The sequence below is a fragment of the Peromyscus californicus genome, unplaced genomic scaffold (assembly GCF_007827085.1).
Source record: "Peromyscus californicus insignis strain IS unplaced genomic scaffold, ASM782708v3 Scaffold_21__1_contigs__length_65335640, whole genome shotgun sequence".
In the NCBI taxonomy this organism is placed as follows: Eukaryota; Metazoa; Chordata; class Mammalia; order Rodentia; family Cricetidae; genus Peromyscus; species Peromyscus californicus.
The window spans coordinates 14,105,708-14,129,795 of NW_026294514.1; the positions used below are offsets into that span (position 1 = coordinate 14,105,708).

Here is a 24,088-nt window from a genome sequence, read left to right on the forward strand (position 1 = left end):
AGGAATACGGATGAATGAATGAATGAACGAATGATGAACAGATCTGGGATTAGGTAACTGCAATTTACTTTGTAAAGGAGAGGATGAGGTCCAAGGTGGCACGTAGAGCTACCTGCCAGTTCGGGGGCTGAGGCTGCTCTGAGCCTGTGCCCTCCCTGGGCCTCCGGAGCGGCCTGGAGAGCTTCCTCAGGAGGATGACCTCCCCGGGGCTCCGGCCCCGGGTGCAGCGCACCGGGGAGGGGTGGGGGCGGCGGTGCATTCCCGCCCGGCGGCTAACAAAGGCAGCAGGACTGCCGGAGCCGGGGAAACCCGCGCGGGGCCCAAGGGTTAACCGGGAGCCCGGCTCCCGCGCGCATCCCGGCCCCCGCCTCCCGTCGCTAGGAGACGCCGGAAGTGGGGGAGGGGCGGCGCGGGTGGGAATCTTTTTCGGGCGCTCGGGGGGAGGGGGGACGGAGGGAGGGGAGGGGAGCGCGCGTGCGCGTGCCCGCCCGCCCGCCCGCCCGTCGCCGCGGTGACCGTCCTCGCGGCCCGCCGGCTCGCGCCCCGCCTCCGTCCCCGCCGCCCCCTTCTCCCCCGCCCTCCCCAGCCGCGCGCTTGAGGAGAGGAGGGAGGGGGCAGAGTGCCGCCGCCGCCGCCGCCGCCGCTCGCTCCTCCCGGTTCCCGCCGCGGCCGCCGCCGCCGCTCCGCTCCGCTCCTCCTCTCCTCAGGGCGTCGCGGCCGCTGCCTCCTGCGGGCTGTATGAGGAGGAGGAGGAGGAGGAGGAGGAGGATGTGAAGATGGCGGAGCTGCAGATGCTGCTGGAGGAGGAGATCCCGGGGGGCCGCCGGGCCCTCTTCGACAGCTACACGAATCTGGAGCGGGTGGCCGACTACTGCGAGAACAACTACATCCAGGTGCGACGCGTCCCGTGCCCCGCTCCCTCCGGCTCCCCGGCGCGCCAGGTCGCGGGGGTGTGCGGGGCGAGCCGGCGGCGAGCCGAGGAGGCCGCGCGCGCGGGGCGGCCCCGGCCCCGGGGTGGGGACGGAGCGGGGACGAGGGCGGCGGCGGCGGCAGGAAGCGGCGGGGTCCGGTCGGACGTGCCCCCCCACCCCCGGAGCCCCGTGCGGGTCCTCGGTGCCTGGCGTTGTCGCCCCCGCACTCGCCGCCTGTCAGGGTTCGGGATGGCGGAGGAGGTGGAGCAGAGTGGCGTTCTGTGGATAACGGGATCCTGCGCGGATGGCAGGGTTGTGTGTGCTGGAGGGATGGGTTACCTCCTTCCTGCCCGATTCTGAGCGGGGCTTTAAGGGGTCCTGTTCCTCCTGCCGAGTGAATTGCTTCAGTTTTCCCTTCCCATCAATGCCCCCTGAAGACAGAACAGAAATTCTTTAACCCTTAAGTTTAAATTTTTTTTTTTTTTTTTTTTTTTGGTTGTAAAGGGGACCCGGTGGAACGCCTCTTATTACAGGTTAATGCCATTTTTCTCCCTATGGGGAATGGGAAACTGCCTGATAATGAGCTCCTTTTCCTCCCCAATCCCCGTTAGGATAGGTAATTTTCCTATGGGAAAAAGAACTATGACTATTTTTCACAAAGAATTAGGAAAATGAACCACATGGTTTAGTTTTTTTCCCCCCATGATGATTGGTTTGGCACTGGGACTCATAGTGGGTGTGTGTGTGTAGGAAGGTGAGAAGGTGGGGGGAAGGCCTGAGCGAGATGAGAACCAGCTGGTCACGGAGAAATGTAAAAATCTTATGGATTAAAACAACGCTTTAAAAATTAACTCATGGTTTGCAAATCTAGCATTTATTGTTTTCCGTTGGGGCATATACTGATTTAAATTCTCTGGATAAAGTGGAAGCAGGTGTTGAACTGTTACCTGTTTTTAACATTCTTGTTCCTGATCCCATCTCTGCAGGTTTCCTTAACACCAGTTATACTGGAAAGCATTCTCAGTTCTTAGTATGAATTACATATTTAAAGTACTATAATTTATAGGTTAAGTTTTCTGAGGACCACGTGGTTAATCAAAGATAATGCCCTTAGATTTTTTTTGATTATACATGTACTGAGCTCTGTCACTGTGTAGCAAACATTTGTTCTGGAGAATGAAGTGGTTGAAAGTGTCTGTTGGGAAGGAAGAAAGTGTGACTAGGGTTAAAGATGGATTTCAAAACAAAACAAAACCCTCACAAATGTCTGTCTGTTAGATGCTTTGCTAATACAGACCTGTGTGGGAATGATGAAAAGGGTTTCTTACTTAATTTCACCCGTCTTCTTTGGCCCAGAACTGTTGATGGTGCATGCCTGAAGTCTCCAGGGGTTTATAATGTAGTTCAAGAGGCTGATCTGTGAGCGAATTAAATCCATCCTTATACCATATACCATCAACTCTCCTTGTTGGAAGCTCCTACATTGGTGGTCCAATCAACTGATGATTGAAAATATTTCCTCTGTATAAATGCAAACAGACCTTTTTCTTGTCATTCTCTAAATGATACAGTGTAACAATTACTTACATGGCATTTACATTTTATTAGGTATTATATAAAGGATAGGGGAGGATATGTGATAGGTAACATGTAAATATTATGCAGTTTTATAGGGGAGGATGTGTGATAGGTAATATGTAAATATTATGCAGTTTTATGTAAAGGACTTGAGTATCCAAAGATGTTGGAATGGAGGGTGTGATGGGTGCGGTATGTGGGGTGTCCTAGGACTAACCCCTATTGGATACTGAGTTAATTTATACTTCGTAGTGGATTGTGGGTAGGAAGGCTATGGTTATTTTCAGGGATTCACAGCTGCTAGGAGAGGCAAAACCTAAAAGACTAAAAGGCTAATTCTGTTGCTGTGTGTAGCATCTTATGGGAAAGTGTCATCTGTCAGAAGAGAAATTGGGGATGGAAAAGTGATTGGATTGTAGCGTGGCCAACTAATAAGAAACAGGGTTGTCTGTCTTTGAAGGATGAATGTTACTATAATCTTAGGTTATAATTGCCTCATAAAGGGGAAAGTGAAAGATGAGCGTTGTCTTAAATTTTTAATTCTAGCTGAAAGAGAAGAGTGTCAAAGTTGGCATGTTATTTGTTTACTTGTTCATTTTTGGTGTTGGGCATTGAACTCAGGGTCTTGTACGTGCTAAGAATACACTCTACTATTGAATTATACTCAGCCCACTGTAAAGTATAAACACTGATTTCCTAGAAATGGGTTTTGAATTTTGGACCGTCTGTATTCTCGATTTAGCATCTGACAGAGTTTACACTTTCATTCCTGAGATTATCCTCTATTTCCGGGTTCACTGGATCTATTACTGCTGTACTCTTCCAGGATGATACTTACATGATAACTAGAACTAGTGATAGTTGATTTGTGCTGAGCTAGCTGTACATAGGACCAAAGGACTGACCAGCAGGGGTCCTGATGCAGTCTGTGACCCTGTGATACATGAACGTTGATTGGCAGGACCACTGAGCAAATGGTCTGTTCACCATTTTATGGCATTGTGTCTTAGCTTCCAGCTCCAAATCAACACTCATTTCATTGTATTGAAATGTAACTTTTAAGGAAGAACAAAATATGTTGATCATATATAATTGTTGTTATTTGGTGTTAAATATCTGGTTTTATGTCTAGGAAATAAAATAGGCAAATAAAAATACACTAATAGGGCTGAGTGGTGGTGGCACACACTTTTAATCCCAACACTTTGGAGGCAGAGCCAGGCGGATCTCTGCGGCCAGCCTGGTCTACAGAGTGAGTTCCAGGACAGCCGGAGCTACACACAGAGAAACCCTGTCTGGAAAAACGACAACAAAAAAAATACACCAATTGTAAATTATAATTAGTGTGAGATTTGAGCAAAAGGAAAGGAAATAATTGTGTTGTCTTAAGTACTTGTAGTCTTTTAAAATGCTTCTTACTTAGCAAATTACCTTTGCTATATACCAGTGGGCATTAGGAGAGATCAGATAGTGGCTATAGTTATTTACACACACATACACATACACACACACACACACACACACACACACACACACACACACACACACGTAAAGTTATTTTCCAGGATATAATGAAGTTAATATTGAAATTTTAAATGTTACTAATAAAATATTAGAGTTTTATGTTACTAGCTTCTAGGAAACAGGAAAAATTGTTTTCTTTTCCTTCCATCCTTCCTTCCTCTTTTTTTTTTTCCTTTGAGACAGGGTTTCTCTGTGTAATGGCTCTGGCTGTCCTGGAACTCATAGAGATCCTCCTGTCTCTGTCTCTGCCTCCTGAGTGCTGAGATTAAAGGCATACACAGCTGTGCCTGGTGAAAAGTTGTTTTTCTAAAGTGTGATGATAAAAATTATGTAGTTTGCTAGTACTTATAAGGTTGATTTATTGTTTGTTTCTTGAGACTGGGTTCCTCTACATTGCCCACACCTGACCTGACCTTGTGCCCACCCTGCCTTTGGGTGCTGAGTGCAGATGCTGCCTCCCCTGCTTGGCTGGCTTGTTATTTCTCGCTACTGGAAATGACTTGGTGGGGGCTGAGGAGGTGGTTCAGTGGCTAAAGTACTCGCTGTACAACCAACCTAGGGTGAGGACTGGAGCTCACACCCTCGGACCTTGTTAGTGGGTGGGCATTGTGGTTGCCTGCAGTTCCAGCAAGCTAACTAGATACACTCAGCATATCGACCAGCTCTGGGTCAGCTGAGAGACCCGACCTCAGTGAAGAAGGTGTGGCGTTTACACACACAAGAAAAAAAAGTACCTAATTAATTTAGTACAGACTCTGCTGCCATACTTCTAATACCTTTGTTTCTTTTCTTCCTTTATTAATGTAAACATGGAATGCCTAACCCTTTAGAAAATGTTCAGGGGTACCCCCCTACACCCTTCTTTTAAAAAAAAATTTTTTGTGTGTGTCTTTTTTTTTTTTTCAAGACAGGGTTTCTCTGTGTAGTTTTGGTGCCTGTCCTGGATCTCGCTCTGTAGACCAGGCTGGCCTCGAACTCACAGAGATCCACCTGGCTCTGCCTCCCGAGTGCTGGGATCAAAGGTGTGCGCCACCACTGCCTGGCTAAAAAAATTTAAGAGACAAAGTCTTACTTCTTTTTGAGACAGGGTTTCTTTGTGTAGCCCTGGCTATCCTAGCACTCACTCTATAGATCAGGCTGGCAAAACTCACCCTCCCAAGTGCTGGGATTAAAGGCTTACACCACTCACTCTTCCCAGCTTGTCTTGCTCTTGACTGGCCTTAAACTTGCAGTGTAGCTAAGGATGACGGTGAACTTCTAATCCTCCTGCCTCTGCCCCCCAAGTATTGGGACTGTGGGCATGCACCACTCTCCACACCCCCACAGTTATGTGTGGTGGTGTGGACCAGAGCTTTTTGCATCTGCACAAGCACTTCAGTTGAGCTCTGTCTCTGGTCCAAAAGTTTTTTTGATTAACTTGGAACTAAGACATTTTAAAAGAATTTTGTGGCCGGGCGGTGGTGGCGCACGCCTTTAATCCCAGCACTCGGGAGGCAGAGCCAGGCGGATCTCTGTGAGTTCGAGGCCAGCCTGGTCTACAAAGTTAGTTCCAGGAAAGGCGCCAAAACTACACAGAGAAACCCTGTCATGAAAAACCAAAAAAAAAAAAAAAAAAAAAAAAAGAATTTTGTGATTCACTTTAATGTTTTAAATAAGTTTGTTGCTTTCCTACAGTAAATATGAAAAATTAATGTGTCCATCTTTACAATTTTTAGTTAAATAAAAGTTACTGTTTCTTTTATGTGATAATTCATATAGGTAGGTAGAAAATCACATATGTGTATTATATTAAGGGCAGAGTCATCCTATGAGATAGACTTATTTGGAACAAAAATTGAGAGATTACCTTAATTTTTTTTCTGAAATATTTCTTTTTTAAACAAAAGAAAACATTTCATTAGCTTTCTCTGTTTTCTCTTTGTCAACATGGACACTGCTATAATTCATTAAAAACAACATGAAACGTTTGTAAGGTGATAAAATATAGTTCATTATCAAAGAGTTTCATAAAAAGGTAATTAGTAAAATGATGCAAAGTTTTTTTTTTTTTTTTTTTTTGAGACAAGATTTTATATGTAGCAATAACTGGCCTAGAACTCACTTTGTAGACCAGGCTGTCCTTAATCAGAGATTCTCCTGCCTCTGCTTCTCTTAAACCCTGAGCCACCATACCTGACAAAGATTAAAATTTTTAGGTTAATGAATGCCATTAGAATACATGCTTAGTTTGAAAAATTAATATAAAGTGGCTAGATATTAAAGGAATTAAAAATTACCCAGTTATCTTTAATACATATCTGGCATTGATATTCCTAATATTTTTGGTAAATGATGCTACATATTTTTAGAGAAATGGATTTAGAGTCTATATTACCTTTTAAACTTTTGAGAACGATTTTTTCTTTCTTCTAAGAAGATACTTTGTGAGTCAGAATCTTGCTGTGTAGCCAGACTGGCCTCCACCTCTGAGTCTTTCTACCATAGCCTACTTCCGCGTGCCGTAGCCCTTCTTCCGCGTGCCGTAGCCTCTCCTTCCGCGTGCGGTAGCCCCTCCTTCCGCGTGCCCTTGCCTCTTCTTCCGCGCGCCGTAGCCTCTCCTTCCGCGTGCCGTAGCCTCTCCTTCCGCGCGCCGTAGCCTCTCCTTCCGCCGTGCCGTAGCCTCTCCTTCCGTGCCGTAGCCTCTCCTTCCGTGCCGTAGCCTCTCCTTCCGCGCCGTAGCCTCTCCTTCCGCGTGCCGTAGCCTCTCCTTCCGCGTGCCGTAGCCCTTCTTCCGCGTGCCGTAGCCTCTCCTTCCGCGTGCGGTAGCCTCTCCTTCCGCGTGCCGTAGCCCTTCTTCCGCGTGCCGTAGCCTCTCCTTCCGCGTGCCGTAGCCTCTCCTTCCGTGTGCCGTAGCCTCTCCTTCCGCGTGCCGTAGCCTCTCCTTCCGCGTGCCGTAGCCTCTCCTTCCGCGTGCCGTAGCCTCTCCTTCCGCGTGCCGTAGCCCTTCTTCTGCATGCTGTAGCCTCTCCTTCCGTGTGCCAGATTTACAGGTATGTGTCACAGTGCCCAGCTGAGAAACACTTAACAACACTAATGCCAGGACTGCCTTTCCTTTTCTGGTTGTCCCAGGACTTACAGGAATGAGTTTGTGCTTGTGCTTTGAGTTCACAAATGGAGCACCTTAAAAAGTACTTAAAAATGCAGGCTGGGTGTTGTGGTGCACATCTTTGATTCAAGCACTCAGGAGCAAGGGCAGGTTGATCCTGGTTCAAGGCCAGACTGGTCTACGTAGTGAGTTCCAGGACAGCCAGGCTACATAGTGAGACCCTGTCTCAAAAAACAAAAACATAAAAAGTACTTAAAATTGCATGAAGAAGGAAGTCATTGAGAGTAGAAATTTGAATACCGATAGTTACAGCCTTCTCTTTGATTTTTGTCTTTGGCCTCCACTGAGAGGAATGAACCGACCATGTGGACACTATATGCTTCTCAGCCTCTGAGAAAGTAATCCTAATTTCCAGGAGAAACATCTTGGTGAATGGGTTTTCAGTGACAAACCTGTCATTATTAATACCTTTGACAAGACTACAAAATAGACTACATTGTACCCTGAGCACCTTGCTCTTTTAAAAATGTTGTTGTTTGTGTATACCCTGTGTTTTCTTGCTACGGAATTTCATTCAGTAGCTTTGTAATTTATGTTGGTACAGGGTTTTTAGCTGTATCTTGTTTTACCTTTTCTTGAAGCATTGACCACTACAAACTGTCCCTTTGCGCAAACATTGAAAACCTTTATGTTTACTGTTTCTTTTCTGTGATAGGACTAACGTATGAATGTGTGATAGTTTTCTTTTATCCAGAGGCTTTTCTCTCCTAAAAAGTAGCTATAGGTGAAATTGTTTTACTTATTCATAAAATATGTAGTGTAGATAGTTTTGAGCATATGCTGTTTTTACTTTCTTTTAAAATTCAGGAAACTCTGGTAGTAAGTGTAAGTGTAGTGTAGTCTTTTCATAGATGGCTAAGAATTAGGCTATTAGAATTTTTTTAAATGCTTTTTTTTATAATTAAATTTTTATGGAACTAGTTTGTAGTTTGGATTCATGAAATAGTGTGTAAAATTATGCTTTTTAAATATTTCATAAAGTGTTTTGAAATACTCTTTAATTTTATGTTTTTCCCCTTCCAATATAAACCTTCTAGAGGATGGAATCATATCCTAAGTGTTTTTATATCTCCCTTACCTACTCACTGAGCCATCTTGTTGGCCCTTGAGTGTAATGTTCTATGTGTATTAGGATGAGGTCATTTTGCAAGGAAAAAGTTTTAGCTTTTATTTATTTTTAGCAGGTAGTATACATTGATACAGATATATAGGGTAACAAGAAACAGTTTCGTTTGATTCATTTACAGCATGAATATTTTAAATTTTTATTTCTCTAGTCAAGTTTATTGAGGTTTATACATATATAGCACAAATGACCCTTTTGGGGTATAAAAGTAATGAATTACTTTTATATATGAATTTCTTTGGGGCTGGAGTGATGGTGCAGTGGTTAAGAGCACTTGTTGCTCTTGCAGAGGACCCAGGTTTGATTCCCAGCACCCACACGGTGGCTCACAACCATGTCTAACTCCTGTTTCAGGGCATCTAATGCCCTCTTCTGGCTTCTGCAGGCACCAGGAATGCATGTGGCACACATACATACATGCTGGCAAAATATTCCACATAAATCCCCCAAAAATGAATTTTAATGAATGTTACAGAGTCAGACCCTGGGGGTGTAGCTCAGTGGAAATGTACCTATCTTAATGAGTATGGCTCTGGGTTCAAGTCCAAGCACAGCAAAAAAAAAAAAAAAAAACCCAAAACCAAAACAAAACAAAACAAAAATCAACCAGCCAAAGGACAACCTGTCATATTCTTATTACCTCCATAACATACAAGCTTTCTTTTCTTTTTTTGTTTGTTCTGTGTGTCGTCCCCCTCCCCACCTCCCCGCCCTGAGACAAGTTTTCTCTATGTAGGCCTGGCTGTCCTGAAACTCATTCTGTAGACCAGGCTGGCCTGAAACTCAGAGATCTGCCTGCCTCTGCCTTGCGAGTGCTGGGGTTAAAAGTGTGCACCACCACCACCCTGCACAAGCTTTTCTTTATACCGTTTGTATTCAGTCCTTCCTTTCATTTCCAGCCTTTGGCAAACACAATGTTTTCTCTCCCTGTAGTTTTTGCCTTTCTCACAGTGCCTTCTAAACTGATTATTTAGTCTTTCATGTTTGACTTCCTACAGTTAACATACTGTATTTGAATATCAACTCTGTGTCATTTTGTTCTGTTTTGTTGACAGGTGGTGTTTGCAGTATATGGAAGAATTAGAGTTTATTGACTCATCTGTTACTTTATTTCTGGATTGTTTCTAGCTTTATCCAATGATCAATACTGCTGTAACCATTTGCCTACAGGTGTCTCTTGAGTAATTGTAAGTGAATGGCTCCTTCCATCATTCCATTCTGGTGAAGTTAAATGTGGGACTCAGCAGAGCACTTGTGTCCCCTTTGTACTGTGAGATGAGAGGGTTGTGGGAAGCTGCCACAAAGCCGTGTCGCATTCATTTTCTGGTCGATCAAGAAGGCTGTCCGTTTCCTGTTCCTCCTGGTTGTGATGGAACAAGGCTTTCTGCCTGCACTCCTGTTAGGTGCAGCCATGGCTACAAAATCTCAGCTGTAGGGTGGCATTAGTTCCTCACAAGTGTCTGTCATCCATGGTGTAGATCTGTGGCACTTTTTTTCTTGGCTTTGTACAAGACCTGACTTTTGCTGCTTTTCTACAAATAGTGGACCTTCTGAATCCAGCAGGAGCTTAGGTGATCCTGCTTTGTTTCCCTTTGCTTAAAAAAACCAAAAAAAAAAAAAAAAAAAAAAACAAAACCAAAAACAAAACAAACAAACAAAAAAACGGGCTTATTGAACCATGTGGTAAAACTGCTTAACTTTACAGAAACGACCACTCTTTTCTGGGTATCATTTTGTATTCCTACAAGCAAAGTTCAGTTACTCTACATCCTTGCCAACATTTGGTTTTGTCAGGTGTGATTTGTATAGCTGTTACAGACATTTATGATAACCCCAAGCTAATTCACACTCAACCATGAAAAGCTGAAAGTTTATTAATTGAATTAGGAGTTCCCTGTCATAGTTTTTAATTTTATTTTACTTAATTTAATTTTTATTTTTATGCATGTTTTGCCTATGTACATATCTGTGCACCACATATGTGCTGGTGCTCATGGAGGCCATAAAAGGGCATCACATCCTCTGGAGCTGGAGTTATAGATGGTTGTGAGCAAGTGCTGGAATTGAATCCAGTTCCTCTGCAAGAGCAGCCATCTCTACACAGAGATCTCTACACCCAGTGCCATCTCTGCACTGAGCATGTCTGCAGCTGCTCATAGTTTTATTAAACATAACACCATTTATGAAAAGTGCTAGAGTCCTAGTCAGGTTACTTAGGAAAGAAAAGAAATAAAAGATATGCACACTGGAAAAGTAGTTTTTGTTTACAGATAACTGCTTTTCTCTTTCTTTCTTCCTTCCTTTCTTTCTTTCTTTCTTTCTTTCCTTCCTTCCTCTTCTCCTCCTCCTCCTCCTCCTCCTCTTTTTTGGTGACAGTGGGACAGAAAACTATGATCCTATAATAGAAAAACATAAAGATTAAAAATAACATCAAAAAAGATTAAAATAACAAATTCAGTAAGCTACAGTATAAAGGGTAACACACAGAAGTCATATATTTCCATATATTAACAGCAGACTACATGAAAAAAATTAAGGAAATAATCCTTTATAAGACCATCAAAAAGAATAAAGTGCTTAGGAATAATTTAGGAATAACCAAGGAGGTAAAAGATCTGTACACTAAAAACTGTAGGCATTTATGAAAGTAAGATACAAATAAGTGGAAGATTTTTGTGATCATAGATTGTTAGTGCTCATACTACCCAAAGCTGTTTGTAAATGCAGTGTAATCACTCATTAAAAATTCCAGTAGAAAAAAAAAATTCCAGTAGAATTTTTCACAAAAATCAGAAAAATCTCAATTTATATGGCACTTCAAAGACTGGATACTCATTGCCCTCTTGAGATCAACAAAATTGGAGGCCTCACACTTTATTGTCTCAAACTATATTACAAAGCTATTGTAACCAAAAAGGCATGGTACCAGCATAAAGTAGTCCTAGGACAATAGAACATAATAGCTCAGAAATACGTAGTTGACTACTCTTTGATATAAAATGAAGACTATCCAACAGGGAAAAGATAGTCTCTGTAGTTTATTGGGAAAACTGTGTCCACATGTGAATTAATGAGATTGGACTCTATATTCTAAAACAGAACTGAACTTTAGGGCACAGTGAGCTGACTCAGTGCATGAAGTTGTTGCTGCAGAAGCCTGGTCATCTGAGTTTGATTCCTGGAACCCACATAAAAGTGGTAGGAGAGAGCTGATTCCTGTGTTATCCTCTGACATCTACATATGTATTGTGGCATGTGTGTCCACCTGTCTGTCTCTTTCACACGTGCGCGCACACACACACACACACACTAAATTGAAAAAAATTAACCTGAAGTAGATTAAAGAATTAATCAAATGTAAGAACTGAATTATAAACTTAATAGTTTATAATTCTTTCACATTGGTATTGTCAATTTTTGTTTGGACAGAGCACCAAAGTACAGGCAACAGAAGCAACTATAATAAGAACAATGCACCAGACTAAAAGTATAGATCACTCATATAAACCTTAAACCAAATTTAAAAAAATGGGCATAGAACCAGATGTGCTGGTACCTGCCTTCCATCCCAGTACTCAGGAGGCAGAGGCAGGTGAATCTCTTGAGTTCAGGGCTGCATACAGTAACCCTGTCTCAAAACAAACAGAACAAAACAATTGGGCATAGAACATCATCTTAGTTTCTTTTTTTGTTGCTATGATAAGAATAATACTCCGACTGACAAAAGCAACGTAATGGAGAAAGGGGTCATTCTGGGTCACAGTTCAGGGTCTGTCATGGTGGGGAAATTCAAGTAGCAGGAGCTGAAGCAGCTGGTCACGCTGCCTCCACGTGGCCTCAGGTTAAGACAGTGATTAATGCATACTGTACTGCTTGCTTACTCTCTCCATTTTATGCTGTCCAGGATTCCCTGCCCAGGGAATAGTGTTCCCACAGTTAAGATGCATTTTTATTCTCACATAATTAATGTAATCATCCCTCACAGAATTTCCCAGAAGCCTGTATATTGGGTGTTTCTGTCAAGGTCACAGTTACTGTTGACTATTACAGACTTGAATAGACGATTACTAAAGACGACAAACATGTGAGAAACAGGTCGATGGAAGGTATCCTGCACAGATAATTGTTAGGGAAGTGCAAACCAAAAGTAGACAGTGAGACTTCACATCCGAGCAAGATGTGGAGAAAGAGAATTCTTGGTGGGGATGTGAGTTGTTAAAGCCACTATATAAAGCGACATGGAAGTTTTTCAGAAAATGAAAGCTAGGACAATATTGTGACCTAGTGGTCCCACCTTTGGGTGTATATCCCACTTCTGGACCTTCCTCTGATAAATGAACAATATTTCACAGAGTATCTGCACTCACATGTTCATTTGAGCATAATTTTCAGCAGACTAGAGGTGGGAACAAGTGTCCAACAAATGAGTGGATAAAAAAGTGCTATAAATTCATATTTACAGAGGAATGTTATTTAGTAAAAAAGAATGGTGGTTGCTGGTGGTGTCAGGGATCAGAGGACATCAGTCTATCAAGTGAATATGTTTGCGAGATCTGATGTACTGCATTATGTCAGTAATAAAACGACTATAGTTAATGATGTATAGTATATACTTGAAAGCGATCAAGACCAGATCTTAAGTGCCTCCTCCATAGGTACTATGTGACATGATGGATGTGTGAGTTAAGCTGTGATGGTCACTTATTGTCTGTTGATCAGATCATGTTGGTGTACCTGTGTGGGTCTTTTGGTGAGCATGGACTCAGGTCTATGCTAGGTGAGTGCTCAACTGCGAACGATGCTGCTGCTGTTCAGTGTTGATGTACCTTGAAACCATGCATTCTTTAAAGTATATACAACTTTTATTAATTATGTGTCAGTGAAGCTCAAAAAGACGTTCCAAAAGAAAAAAAAAGCCCCCAAACCACAAATTACGGTATGGCGCCTTGCCCTCGTCTCCTATTACCTTTGGTATACGTGCATCCTTGTAGATGCTTGCCAGAGGTCAGCTTCTGGTCCCCTCCCCACAGAGCTGTCCTCCTTGTCTGAGTCAGCTTCTCTTTGGTCTTGGTTACCAATTATGATAGGCTGGTTGTCCAGCAAACCCTGCTTCTTTCAGCCCCCAGTGCTGGGTTTACAAGCCCATGCTACTATGCCTAGCATGTTCAGGGTTCCCTCAGGACCTCATGCTTACGTGGCAAGCACTTGACTGATGGAGCCGTTTCCCCAGCCCTTGGCTTCCTCCCCCTCTGCCCCCCATACCAGGTAGGTGTGTGTCCTTTCTGCCCCCAGACCTCTGCTTTGTGTGTGTGCGCTCGGGATGGTTTCATGACTGCCATCCACTTCCTCGCGGACTCTCCCCTTAGTGTCCACTTTTCTCTCCACAGTGTCGTGTCGTGTTTTGTGCGTATTACCACTTTACAGAGAATGTTTGTCCATTTGTCTGCTTTCCTTCTTGTCAGTGAGGGCAGGGATTGATGTGTTTGTTCGTTTATTTGTATCTTCTTCATTTCCAGACCTGGAATAGTGCTTGCCACAGATTATTTGCTAAATCAATAAATTAAGTCTTTTCTAGCAAAGAATGGAAAAATTCTTAGGTGAGTGAAATGACTTAGTTTTATAAATTTGAATAGTGTATAGATTTGTGCTAAGGAAAAAAAGAAGTTCATATTTTCCCAAGTATTTAACAGAGACATGGTCCATGGAACTGAGACTGGTGTTTCATACATGGTTGGTGTTTTAGGGTTCATTTCATTTATATTAGTTAGTGCAAGGCTTGTGCTTTAGTGGATGCTTATCAAATATTTGAGTTATCTATAGCTCCTGGAAGTTAGCAGGAGAGATACTTCCATTTTATAAAATTAGGTAAGTAAACTTAGTTACTTTTGACTCTGCTAGACCGAAATTCTGAGGAGAGGAATTATATTGTTTTGCTTGTTCATTCTGCTTCTACAGTAATTTTTTTGTTTTTTAAAAATCATCTTGATTCACATTATTTTATTTTGTTATATTTTCCTTTAAAAATTTTGTTAAGCCGGGTGTGGTGGCTCACACATGCATTTAATCCCAGCATTCAGGAGTCAGAGGCAGGTAGATCTGAGTTCAAGGCCAGCCTGGTCTACAGAGCGAGTTCCAGGACAGCCAGGGCTACACAGAGAAACCCTGTCTCAAGAAAGAAAGAAAGAGAGAAAGAAAGAAAGAGAGAAAGAAAGAAAGAGAGAAAGGAGAGAGAAAGAGGGGGGGGGGAAGGAAGGGAAGGAAGGGAAGGAGAAAGAAAAAGACAAAAACCAAAAAAACACAACAACAAAAATGTCCTTAAGTGTGTTTCCCTGCTGAGAATTCAGTAGTGACTAGTTCATGGCCAGCAGCTTAGTTTATTTTGGCTTTGATTCCTGTGAAGAGCCTTTGTTATAAAATTTGAATTAGTGAAGTTGAACTAACATGAGCTTTCTCTCTCTCTCTCTCTCTCTCTTTTTTTTTTTTTAACTGTTATTTATCTTCATTTACTTATCTATTGAAGACTTTCAGTAGATGCACTGTTAGGAACACGACGAACCTACAGAAACCCATCTGAATGGGGAAGTAGACAGGGTGTGGGCCTCTGCCAGCAGCCAGCATGTGTGACTGCAAGCCCCTGCCAGGAGGTGGTGCTGAGCAGTGATTCCTCTGCAGAAACTGTGTCCTCAGTCTAGAAGAGCAGACTAGGTTCTTCAAAAGAATTTTAGTTCCTTAGCTTAAGGTTCAGAAAAGTAATATGTTTACATAGTCCACTACTTTTTTCGAAAGGAAGTTAGAAGTCACTGACTAAATGTGCAGTGTTTTTAGGTCTTTTTAAATTCTGTGGTGCTGACGTCCTGTTTCTAGGTTTTTGCTCTCCTTACATATGTACAGTTGTGATGTTTTAATAGGTATGATTATGAACTATGTATAAATAATAAAATTATATACAAAGTTAATGTCACGAGAACCAATAGAATGAATAATTACCAAAGGGGATATATTGGTTTGGCTTCCGTGATGTGGTTTAGATGGCACACCAGTGTTCTGGAGGATTCCTGGAGAGCTGCTGGTCTTCAGGCCATGTTGAGCATGCTGGAAGGCGAAGTCATGTTCTGGTGTCAGGGAAGGGCGGCAGCTTTGACAGGAACAGTGTCGTCAGCACATCAAGCTTGTGGCAGAACGTTCTGCTTGCCTTATGAATCAGAAAGCACAGCAAGAGACGGGAATATAGGGATGACTGTGACTAATGTAACTACTACATTTCAAATTGGGAAATGGTGGTTGCTTGATTAGTTATTAGGACTCGATAATAAGTTCTTGGTTTGCATTTTGTTTAAGGCCTGCATTTATGTTAGGGAAATTAAATATAGGCTATTTTGGATAGAATTTGGTTACTAACCAGATTATCAAATACTAACACGAAGTATTAATGATTAGAAAGAAAAAATATTTACAACCATTATCTTGTGTTAAAATAAATGTCAGTTTAATGCTTTTAATCTTATTCATTCTGGATGAGTGATAGTCTCATTAAACACAAGTTCTTTGAAACTCAGTTGCTGTTTTATGTAGTACACAAGAGTCAATCATCTTCAGATGTAATAGTAAAAACCATGAGTTGCTGGGTGGTGGTGCATGCCTTTAATCTCAGCACTTGGGAGACAGAGGTAGGACGATCTCCAAGTTTGAGGCTAGCCTAGTCTACAAAGTGAGTTCCAGGACATCCAGGGCTTCATAGAGAAACCCTGTCTTGGAAAAACCAAACCAAACCACCTCCTCCCAAACAAAAAACCAAACAAATAAAAATAAAAAACCAAACAACAATAAAAACCCCATGAGAAATTTCCTTATAAGCTTTAAAAAATTGATTTTATTTTAAAAGTAAATGTGTGTGTGTGTGTGTGTGTGTGTGTGTGTGTGTCTGTCTGTCTGTCTGTCTGTCTGTCTGTCCGTCCATCCACATATGTGCAATATCCAAGGAGGCCAGAAGAGGATGTTGGATTTCCTGGACTTGTAGTTACAGGATACTGTGAACCATCTGGTGTGGGTGTTGGTAGCTGAACCTGGTACCTCTAAGAGTAGTGTATGAGTAGCAAGCACTCTTAACCATTGAGTCATTTTTCCATTGCTTTATAAGTTTTAGCACTTGAGAGGCAGAGGCAAGTAGATCTTTGAGTTTGAGGCCAGCCTGTAGCAGGAATCTTAGAGAGTCTTATTAATAAAACAAACCCAGAGCCAAGTATTGGGGTGAAATGCTGGAAGATCAGAGAGACAGAACAAGCCACAGCTAACCTCACCTGGCCAACTTCTCAGCTGATCTTGTTTCCTCAGACTGGAAGCCTCTGTGTCCTCATATCCCAATGGCTCTCAGCTGAACTGTGCTGCTAGAAGCCTTAAAGCTTAACCAGCCAAATGCTTCTAGTTTCTGGTCCTCACGCCTTATATACCTTTCTGCTTTCTACCACCACTCCCTGGGATTAAAGGCTCGCTTTCTCGGATTAAAGGCGTGTGTCACCATGCCTGGCTGTTTCCAATGTGGCCTTGAACTCACAGAGATCCAGAGGGATTTCTACCTCTGGAGTGCTAGGATTAAAGATGTGAGTGCCACCATTTTCTAGCCTTTGTATCTGGTGGCTGTTCTGTTTCTGACCCCAGATAAGTTTATTAGGGTGCACAATATTTTGGGGAACATAATTCCACCACACCAGCCTGGTCTACCGAGTGAGTTCCAGGACAGCCAGGGCTGCACAGAGAAACCCTGTCTTGAAAAACCCAAACCAAACAAAACAACAAAATGTAATGAAGCAGCCAGGTGTGATGTCACAATCCCTGTACTGCTCGGATTAAAGGCCAGCCTGGTCTAGATAGTGAGTTACAGGCCATCCAGGGGTGCTTACTAAGGATCCTGTATCAAACACATACATACAACACACACACACACACACACACAGTAGGGTTTATAAACTATTTTTTTTTAATGATAGTGAATTCTTAAGTTAATGGAAAATTTACTTAAATTAAAAAAAAACAATAATATTTTGGTATTACCCCACCTGGACATAGTATAGAATTTATTATTTTTTTAGTTTATGCTTTTTTGTTTTTTGTTTTTGTTTTTTTGAGACAGGGTTTCTCTGTGTAGTTTTGGTGCCTGTCTTGGATCTCCCTCTGTAGACCAGGCTGGCCTTGAAGTCATAAAGAACCACCTGGCTCTGCCTCCTGAGTGCTGGGATTAAAGGTGTGCGCCACTGCCGCCCGGCTAGTTTATGTTTTTTGAGACTGCTTCTTACTATGTAGTCCTGGTTGGTCTGCAACTCACTATGTAGACCAGGCAGGCTGGTCTTGAATTCACATCTGACTGCTTCTGAATCTCTGGTGCTAGGATTTCAGGTACCACCCTTGGCCTTTATTTTTTAATAGGCTTTCTTTTATTAAAAGCATCATTATTTTACATGTGTGAGTGTTTTTTGTGCAATGTGTGTGGTTTTGTGTGTGTGTGTGTGTGTGTGTGTGTGTGTGTGTGTGTGTGTGTACCACATGCATGCCTGGTGTCCTCAGAGCTAGAAGAGTGTGTCACATCCCCTGGAACTGGAGTTAGAGATGCTGTGAGTGCCATGTTTCTGCTGGCATCTCTACAAGAGCAGCAAGTGCTCTTCACCACTGAGCCATCTCTCTAGGCCCTAGGCTTTATTTGTTAGAGTAGTTCTAGGTTCACAACAAACTCAAGCAGAAATTGCCCATATACATCCTTTCCCAAGATGGTTAATCTTATCAATTTGATTGGGTTGAGAAGTACTTTGGATGTGTCTGTGAGGGTGTTCCATAGAACTCCAAAGGGGAAGACCTCCCTATAGGTTATGGCCTGCATGGCATAAAAGGGGAGAAGGGAGGAGAGATAGTGAGAGTTTAGGCATTCTGTCTGTCTGTCTGTCTTGGCCACGGTACTGTGACCTGATGTCCCATACCTTCCCTCCATGGTGGACTGACACATCTGAAAGTCCCCTTGCTATGTTATTTCTGTGAGGTCTTTGCATAAAAAGCATCTGATGCTTCTATAGTGACATGTCATTATTACCCCACATTTTAGATCTGAATAATTTTTTTAATATAACAAGGCACCCCTCCCCAAGCCATTCGGGAATGTCATTGCTTCTGGATACTTGTTCTTATCTGTAGGGAAAAAACAAATCATTATCCTACCTAGTCACAAACAACCATCGAAATCAAGAAATAATACTGATTTTTTTTTCATTATCTAATTCTCAGATTTCCATTCAGATGTTGCCATTTGTCCCCCAAAACATTGTGTACAAAGAATCCAGTTTAAGGGGGCTGGAGAGATGGCTCAGAGGTTAAGAGCACTGGCTGCTCTTCCAAAAAGGTCCTGAGTTCAATTCCCAGCAACCACATGGTGGCTCACAACCACCTGTAATGAGATCTGACACTCTTCTGGCCTGCAGTCATACATGCAGACAGACACTCTATACATAATGGTCTCATTTAGTTGTTGGAACTCTAGTTTCTTCAGTCTGGAACAGTTTCTTTGTTATTCACAGAAGCATGGCTTATTGAGTAAAAGTAGGTGTTGACCAAATCTACAAGGTTGGAGAAGACTCTGGTCCTAGGCCTCAGTTATATGAAAACATTGTTATCAGACGGGGTATTCCAAGGACTTCAGTGTTGTTTCCCAGGCAGGCTAATCCTTTCTTCATATTGTAGTTTGGACATCTCCAGCCTGCTGTACTTGGTCATTTGAAATAAAAGTGAAATGAACGTTTAGAGAAGGAAGAAACACCTCCTGAAGTTACTGAGTGCTAACCAAGTTGGACACTTGGAAAACACCAAGATGAGCAATGACTTAGGGAAGTGCCTGCTCCTTTGTGCTGTCACGCATCTGTGTCAGCTGCCGTTACCTCCTTTGGTCTTCAGTGATCTTCTAGGGTTTCTCTTTTTGTCATGGAGTCCGATTCGGACTTGCTTCACTCACCCTGTTGCGCTTTTATTCTGGAAGTCCTCTCCTTCAGGTAAAAAAGTCAGTGAAGACAAAAATCACAGACTCAGTCCTGGGTTCCGCATGATGGCGCACACCTTTATTCCCAGCCCTGGGCAGAACAGGGAGAGTTCAAGGCCAACCTTGGTCTAGATAGAGAGTTCCTAGCCATCTGGGGCTATAGGAGACTGTCTGAGAAAGAAAATCAGTCAGTCAGACAGACAAGAGGAAACAAGTCCTAGAAATTGGTACATTCTGTTAATAGAAACATTGAGACTTCACCCATTTGGTGGCTTCCTATTCAAGGACTGCTTGTGCTGTCAGTGTTTGAGAGAATTCTCGATAGAACCCAACCTGTGTCTGAACTAGGGGTCCTGGAAAACGGGCCAAGGAAACGTTTCTGATCTTTCCCTGAGAAAAGTCTGAAGGTTAAGGACAATTAGGGGAGTGGGGGGGGGGGCTGTAGTGTTAGGACCCTCTTTAGAGCATAGAGGAGCAAAAATGCTGATCTCATACCTTAGGCTTAGGAGGTAATTGGAAATAGAAGTGGGTTGTTCTCTCTCTCTCTATGTGTGTGGTGTGGGCACATGTATATGTGGATACATGTGTGTATAGTCTTTTTCAGTCCCGCCAGCCAGCTCCCAAATAATGACAGGAAGACTTACAAATTATGAAACCTTGGCCTATAGCTTCGGCTTGTCCCATCTAGCTCTTATAACTTAGTTAATCCATTTATATTGATCTGCATTTTACCATGTGGCTTTTTACCTTTCATTCTGTATGTCCGACACTCCCCCTCGCCCAAGTTGGTGTGTCTCTCCTGCGCCTAGATTTCTTTTCCTACTTCCTCTCTCTCTGCCCAGAAGTCCCGCCTATACCTCCTGCCTAGCCATTGGCTGTTCAGCTCTTTATTAAACCAATCAGAGCAATAGATCATCACACAATGTGTATCCCACAACATTTCTCCCCTTTTGTCTAAATAAAAAGGAAAGGTTTTAACTCTAATTATTATATATAGTACTTGTTATATATAGTAAAACTATATATATGTATATATATATTTATAAATAAGAACAATTATCAGGTGAGAATTGCATTTTCAATGTCCAGTCTATCTGTATTTGGCAGATTTAGAGAAAATATTTCATTATCCTATCTTTGCGATTCAGAAGTTTTGTAACTAATTTATTTTCTATCCTAACTTTTTTTTTTTTTTTTTTAATAACAGTCTTGCCTAAGAAAACTGCTTGTTGAAGGAAGCTGGTCCTACCAGAAAACAAGTGTGTGGTTTGTGCCTTCTAAACTAAGATTCAAAGTATGGCATGTTAGCCAGAGCATGGACCACTCAGTTAAGAAGGCTCCCTGAGGTGCACATAGAAAGTGCTCTCTAGAAGAGAAGGTCAAGGGTCAACATTGTGGTGTTCTGACACTAGCTTTCCAGAACATAGGCACACTACAGAAAGACCATACACTCTTTCTGTCAGCACTCTTACTGTTGTTCTTTGTCAGGCACCTCTCATCTTACAAGAGAAGAGTAAAAACTAGAAGCAGCAAAACGAAATGGTAGAGACCAGGAAAAAAAGGTTAGAATAATAGTAAAGGAAATTTTATAGAACTGCCAGTTCTATAAAATCTAGAGATGTAGAGTAATTGAAGTTATGATGTTAAGTTGAGCTCATTTTTTCCCACTCAGATCACTCTCTCTCGATTTATATATCTGTCTCTGTCTGTCTATCCTCAAACTTGCTATCCTTCTGCCTCTGTTTCCCCAGTGCTCATACTACAGCTGTGTACCAATATGCCAAACAAAAGGGATTCTTTTTAATATTTGAGAATGAAATTGTTTTAACATTTAGACATTAATAGAGCAGTGCATCTCTTGGTATAACCTGGAAGCAGAAGAGGAAACCTAACAAAACATAGGTTGGAAGAAATATTAATTTATATTCCTGAATAATTAATTTTATTACATTTGCTATTGTACGTACTATAATCTTTGAAGAAAAAAATCTTTGTTTACACTCCTCTTATTTTAATGTTTTTGTTTTTTGAGAATGTCATACGTTTTGATTATATTCTTTCCCTTCAACTCCTCCAGGTGCTCCCCCATCTCCCTACCCACACAACTTCACATTCTTTCTCTCTGTTAAAAAACAAAAGAACAAAAACAAAAAACAGCAATAACGTGGAGACAATGTTAGCCAACAATTTCTGAGCATGGTGTCTGCCCTCAAGCATAGTTGATAGACCCAGTTCCACTCCATTAAAGAAAACCGATTTTCTCTATCTAGCAACTGTCCATCACAAATTCTGGGCTAGGCGTGGGAATTGGTGTCCACTTCCCCTTCTTCTTCTTCTTCTTCTTCTTCTTCTTCTTCTTCTTCTTCTTCTTCTTCTTCTTCTTCTTCTTCTTCTTCCTCTTCCTCTTCTTCCTCTTCCTCCTCTTCCTCCTCTTCCTCTTCTTTCTTCTTTCTTCTTCGATTTATTTATTTGTTATGTGTACAGTGTTCTGTCTGCATATATGCCTGCAGGCCAGAAGAGGGCACCAGATCTCATTACAGATGGTTGTGAGCCACCATGTGGGTGCTGGGAATTGAACTCAGGACCTTTGGAAGAGCAGCCAGTGCTCTTAACCGCTGAGCCGTCTCTCCAGCCCCCACTTCCCCTTCTTTAAGTTAGGATTTTGTGCAGGTCTTGTGCATGTTGTCATAGTCTGTTGCCCACCACTTCTGGCTCTTACAGTCTTTCTGCCTCCTCTTTTCCATTGAGCCTGAGAGGAGGGATGTGATGAAGACATCCCGTTTAGGGTCAAGTGCTCCAAAGTCTATTGCTTTCTGCACATTGTCCACTTGGGGGTGTGTCTCTACCTACTGCAGAAGGAGCTTCTATGAGGGTTTAGTGGTGCACTGATCTGTGGGTATAGCCATATGTCATTAGGAGTTGTTTATTGCTATGCTGACTTAACAGGATAATGGTGTAGTAGGCTTTTCCATAGGGCCCATGACCTATTTATGTTTAGTCTTAGTTTCTTGGCCTTATTAACAGTGTCAGGTATGGGTTCAGGGAGTACACCTTAAATCCAGTTTAAAAAAAGATTGGTTATTCTCTTAACATAGCACCACTATTGCACCAGTAGGCATATCTTTCAGGCAGGCCTCTTTTAGAGCTCTCAGGGTTTGTAGCTGGGTGAGACTGATAATTACTACATTTCCCTTTTAGTCTTCTAGTGGCATGTATAGCACCTTTGAGCACCATGATCACTAGTCAGTAGGAGTGACCTTCCCATTGAGTACCAGCTTGGTTTTTCCACGTTTTATGACATAAGTATGTAGTGTCTTCAGCAGTAGGGTCACACTGTCATGTTGTAGAAGGTAACCAATAACATTGGCCAGTAGTCTGGAATGTTTGGGGGGGGGAGGTTATAGGACTCTTGATCAAGAACTCAAAAAGACAACAACAAAAAGCAACTGAAACCCCACCCATTCCTAGTGGGAGTTTTATTTGGTAGCATATGATATCTAATTAGGGTGTTACCACCCTATTGTATATTTAAGCTGCTTTTGTGTGTGTGTGTTTATGTGTATATATATCTAATGTAATTTATACATATATAATTATATGTATAATATATATAGAAGCTTCTAGACTAGTAGGCTTCAATATAGCTTTTAAAAAAGACCTTCAGGGCTGGGCAGTGGTGGCAAAAGCCTGTAATCCCAGCACTCCAAGGGCAGGCGGATTGCTGTGAGTTTGAGGCTAGCCTGGTCTACAAAGCAAGTTTCAGGACAGCCAGAGCTGTTACACAGAGAAACCTTGTCTCAAAAAAACAAAACACAAAACACCACCACACACACACACACACACACACACAAATCTTTAGTGTTAATTATACTTCCCCATATTCTGTTCTGTACACTACCTTTTTAGCACTACCTCACTTAATCCTCCTGTTCTAACTTTCCTTTATCTCTTGATAATACTACATTGCATTTTTCCTTCCCCGGGACAGACCTCTTTCATCCTGGTCCTTTATTAGCTATCTAGCTTCTGGATATTCTCATTGAAGCATACATGTCAAAATTTAAATGCTAACATCCCCATATACTAGAAAACATGCAGCGCTTGTCTATCTGGTTCTGCGTTACCTCACTGAGGATGATTATTTCACTCCATCCACTTACCAGTAAATTTCATATTTCCTAACAGCTGAGTAATAATCCATTGTGTAAATGGCCATTCTCATTAAGGTAAGATGAAATCATAAAGTTTTAATTGGTGTTTTTCTGATGGCTAAGGATGTCAAACATTTAAAAAGTGTTTCTCAGATATTTTGAGAACTTTGTTTAGTTCTATACCCTATTTTTTAATTGGGTTATTTGTTTTACTGATTAGTTTTTTGAGTTGTATATTCTAGGTCAGTGGTTCTCAACCTTCCTAATGCTGTCACTCTTTAATAATACAGTTGTTGTGGTGACCCCAACCATAAAATTATCTTCATTGCTACTTCATAACTGTAATTTTGCTACTATTATGAGTTGTGATATAAATACTTGCTTTCTTATGGTCTTAGGCACTGTGAAACCCCTGTGAAAGTCATTCAGCCCCCAAAGAGGACACAGCCTACAGGTTGAGAGCCTCTGTTCTAGATACTAACCCTTTTTTCAGATGTATAATTGACAAAGACATTTTCCCCATTCTGTGAACTGCCTCTTGAATGATGGTGTCCTTTGCTATACAGAAGCTTTTCAGTTTTATGAAGTCCCATTTATTGTTTTTAATGCTTGTGCTCTAGGGGGTCTTGATCAGAAAGTCTT

The 24,088-nt window shown here is 42.0% G+C and overlaps 1 protein-coding gene across 29 annotated transcripts in view; it reads left to right on the forward strand.

Annotated features, from left to right (window-relative positions):
- The first annotated feature begins 596 nt into the window (after positions 1 to 596).
- Positions 597 to 24,088, forward strand: part of Abi2 (abl interactor 2) — a 94,468-nt gene continuing 70,976 nt past the window's right edge. For 7 of the 29 annotated variants that reach the window (XM_052749595.1, XM_052749596.1, XM_052749597.1 and 4 more), the window contains exon 1: positions 605 to 893. In XM_052749595.1, coding sequence (XP_052605555.1) covers positions 777 to 893 — 117 coding nt within the window. In that variant the 5' untranslated portion in view covers positions 605 to 776. Of the gene's footprint in view, positions 894 to 24,088 lie in introns of all 29 variants that reach the window. The other 22 variants (XM_052749598.1, XM_052749599.1, XM_052749602.1 and 19 more) reach the window with 10 other exon arrangements.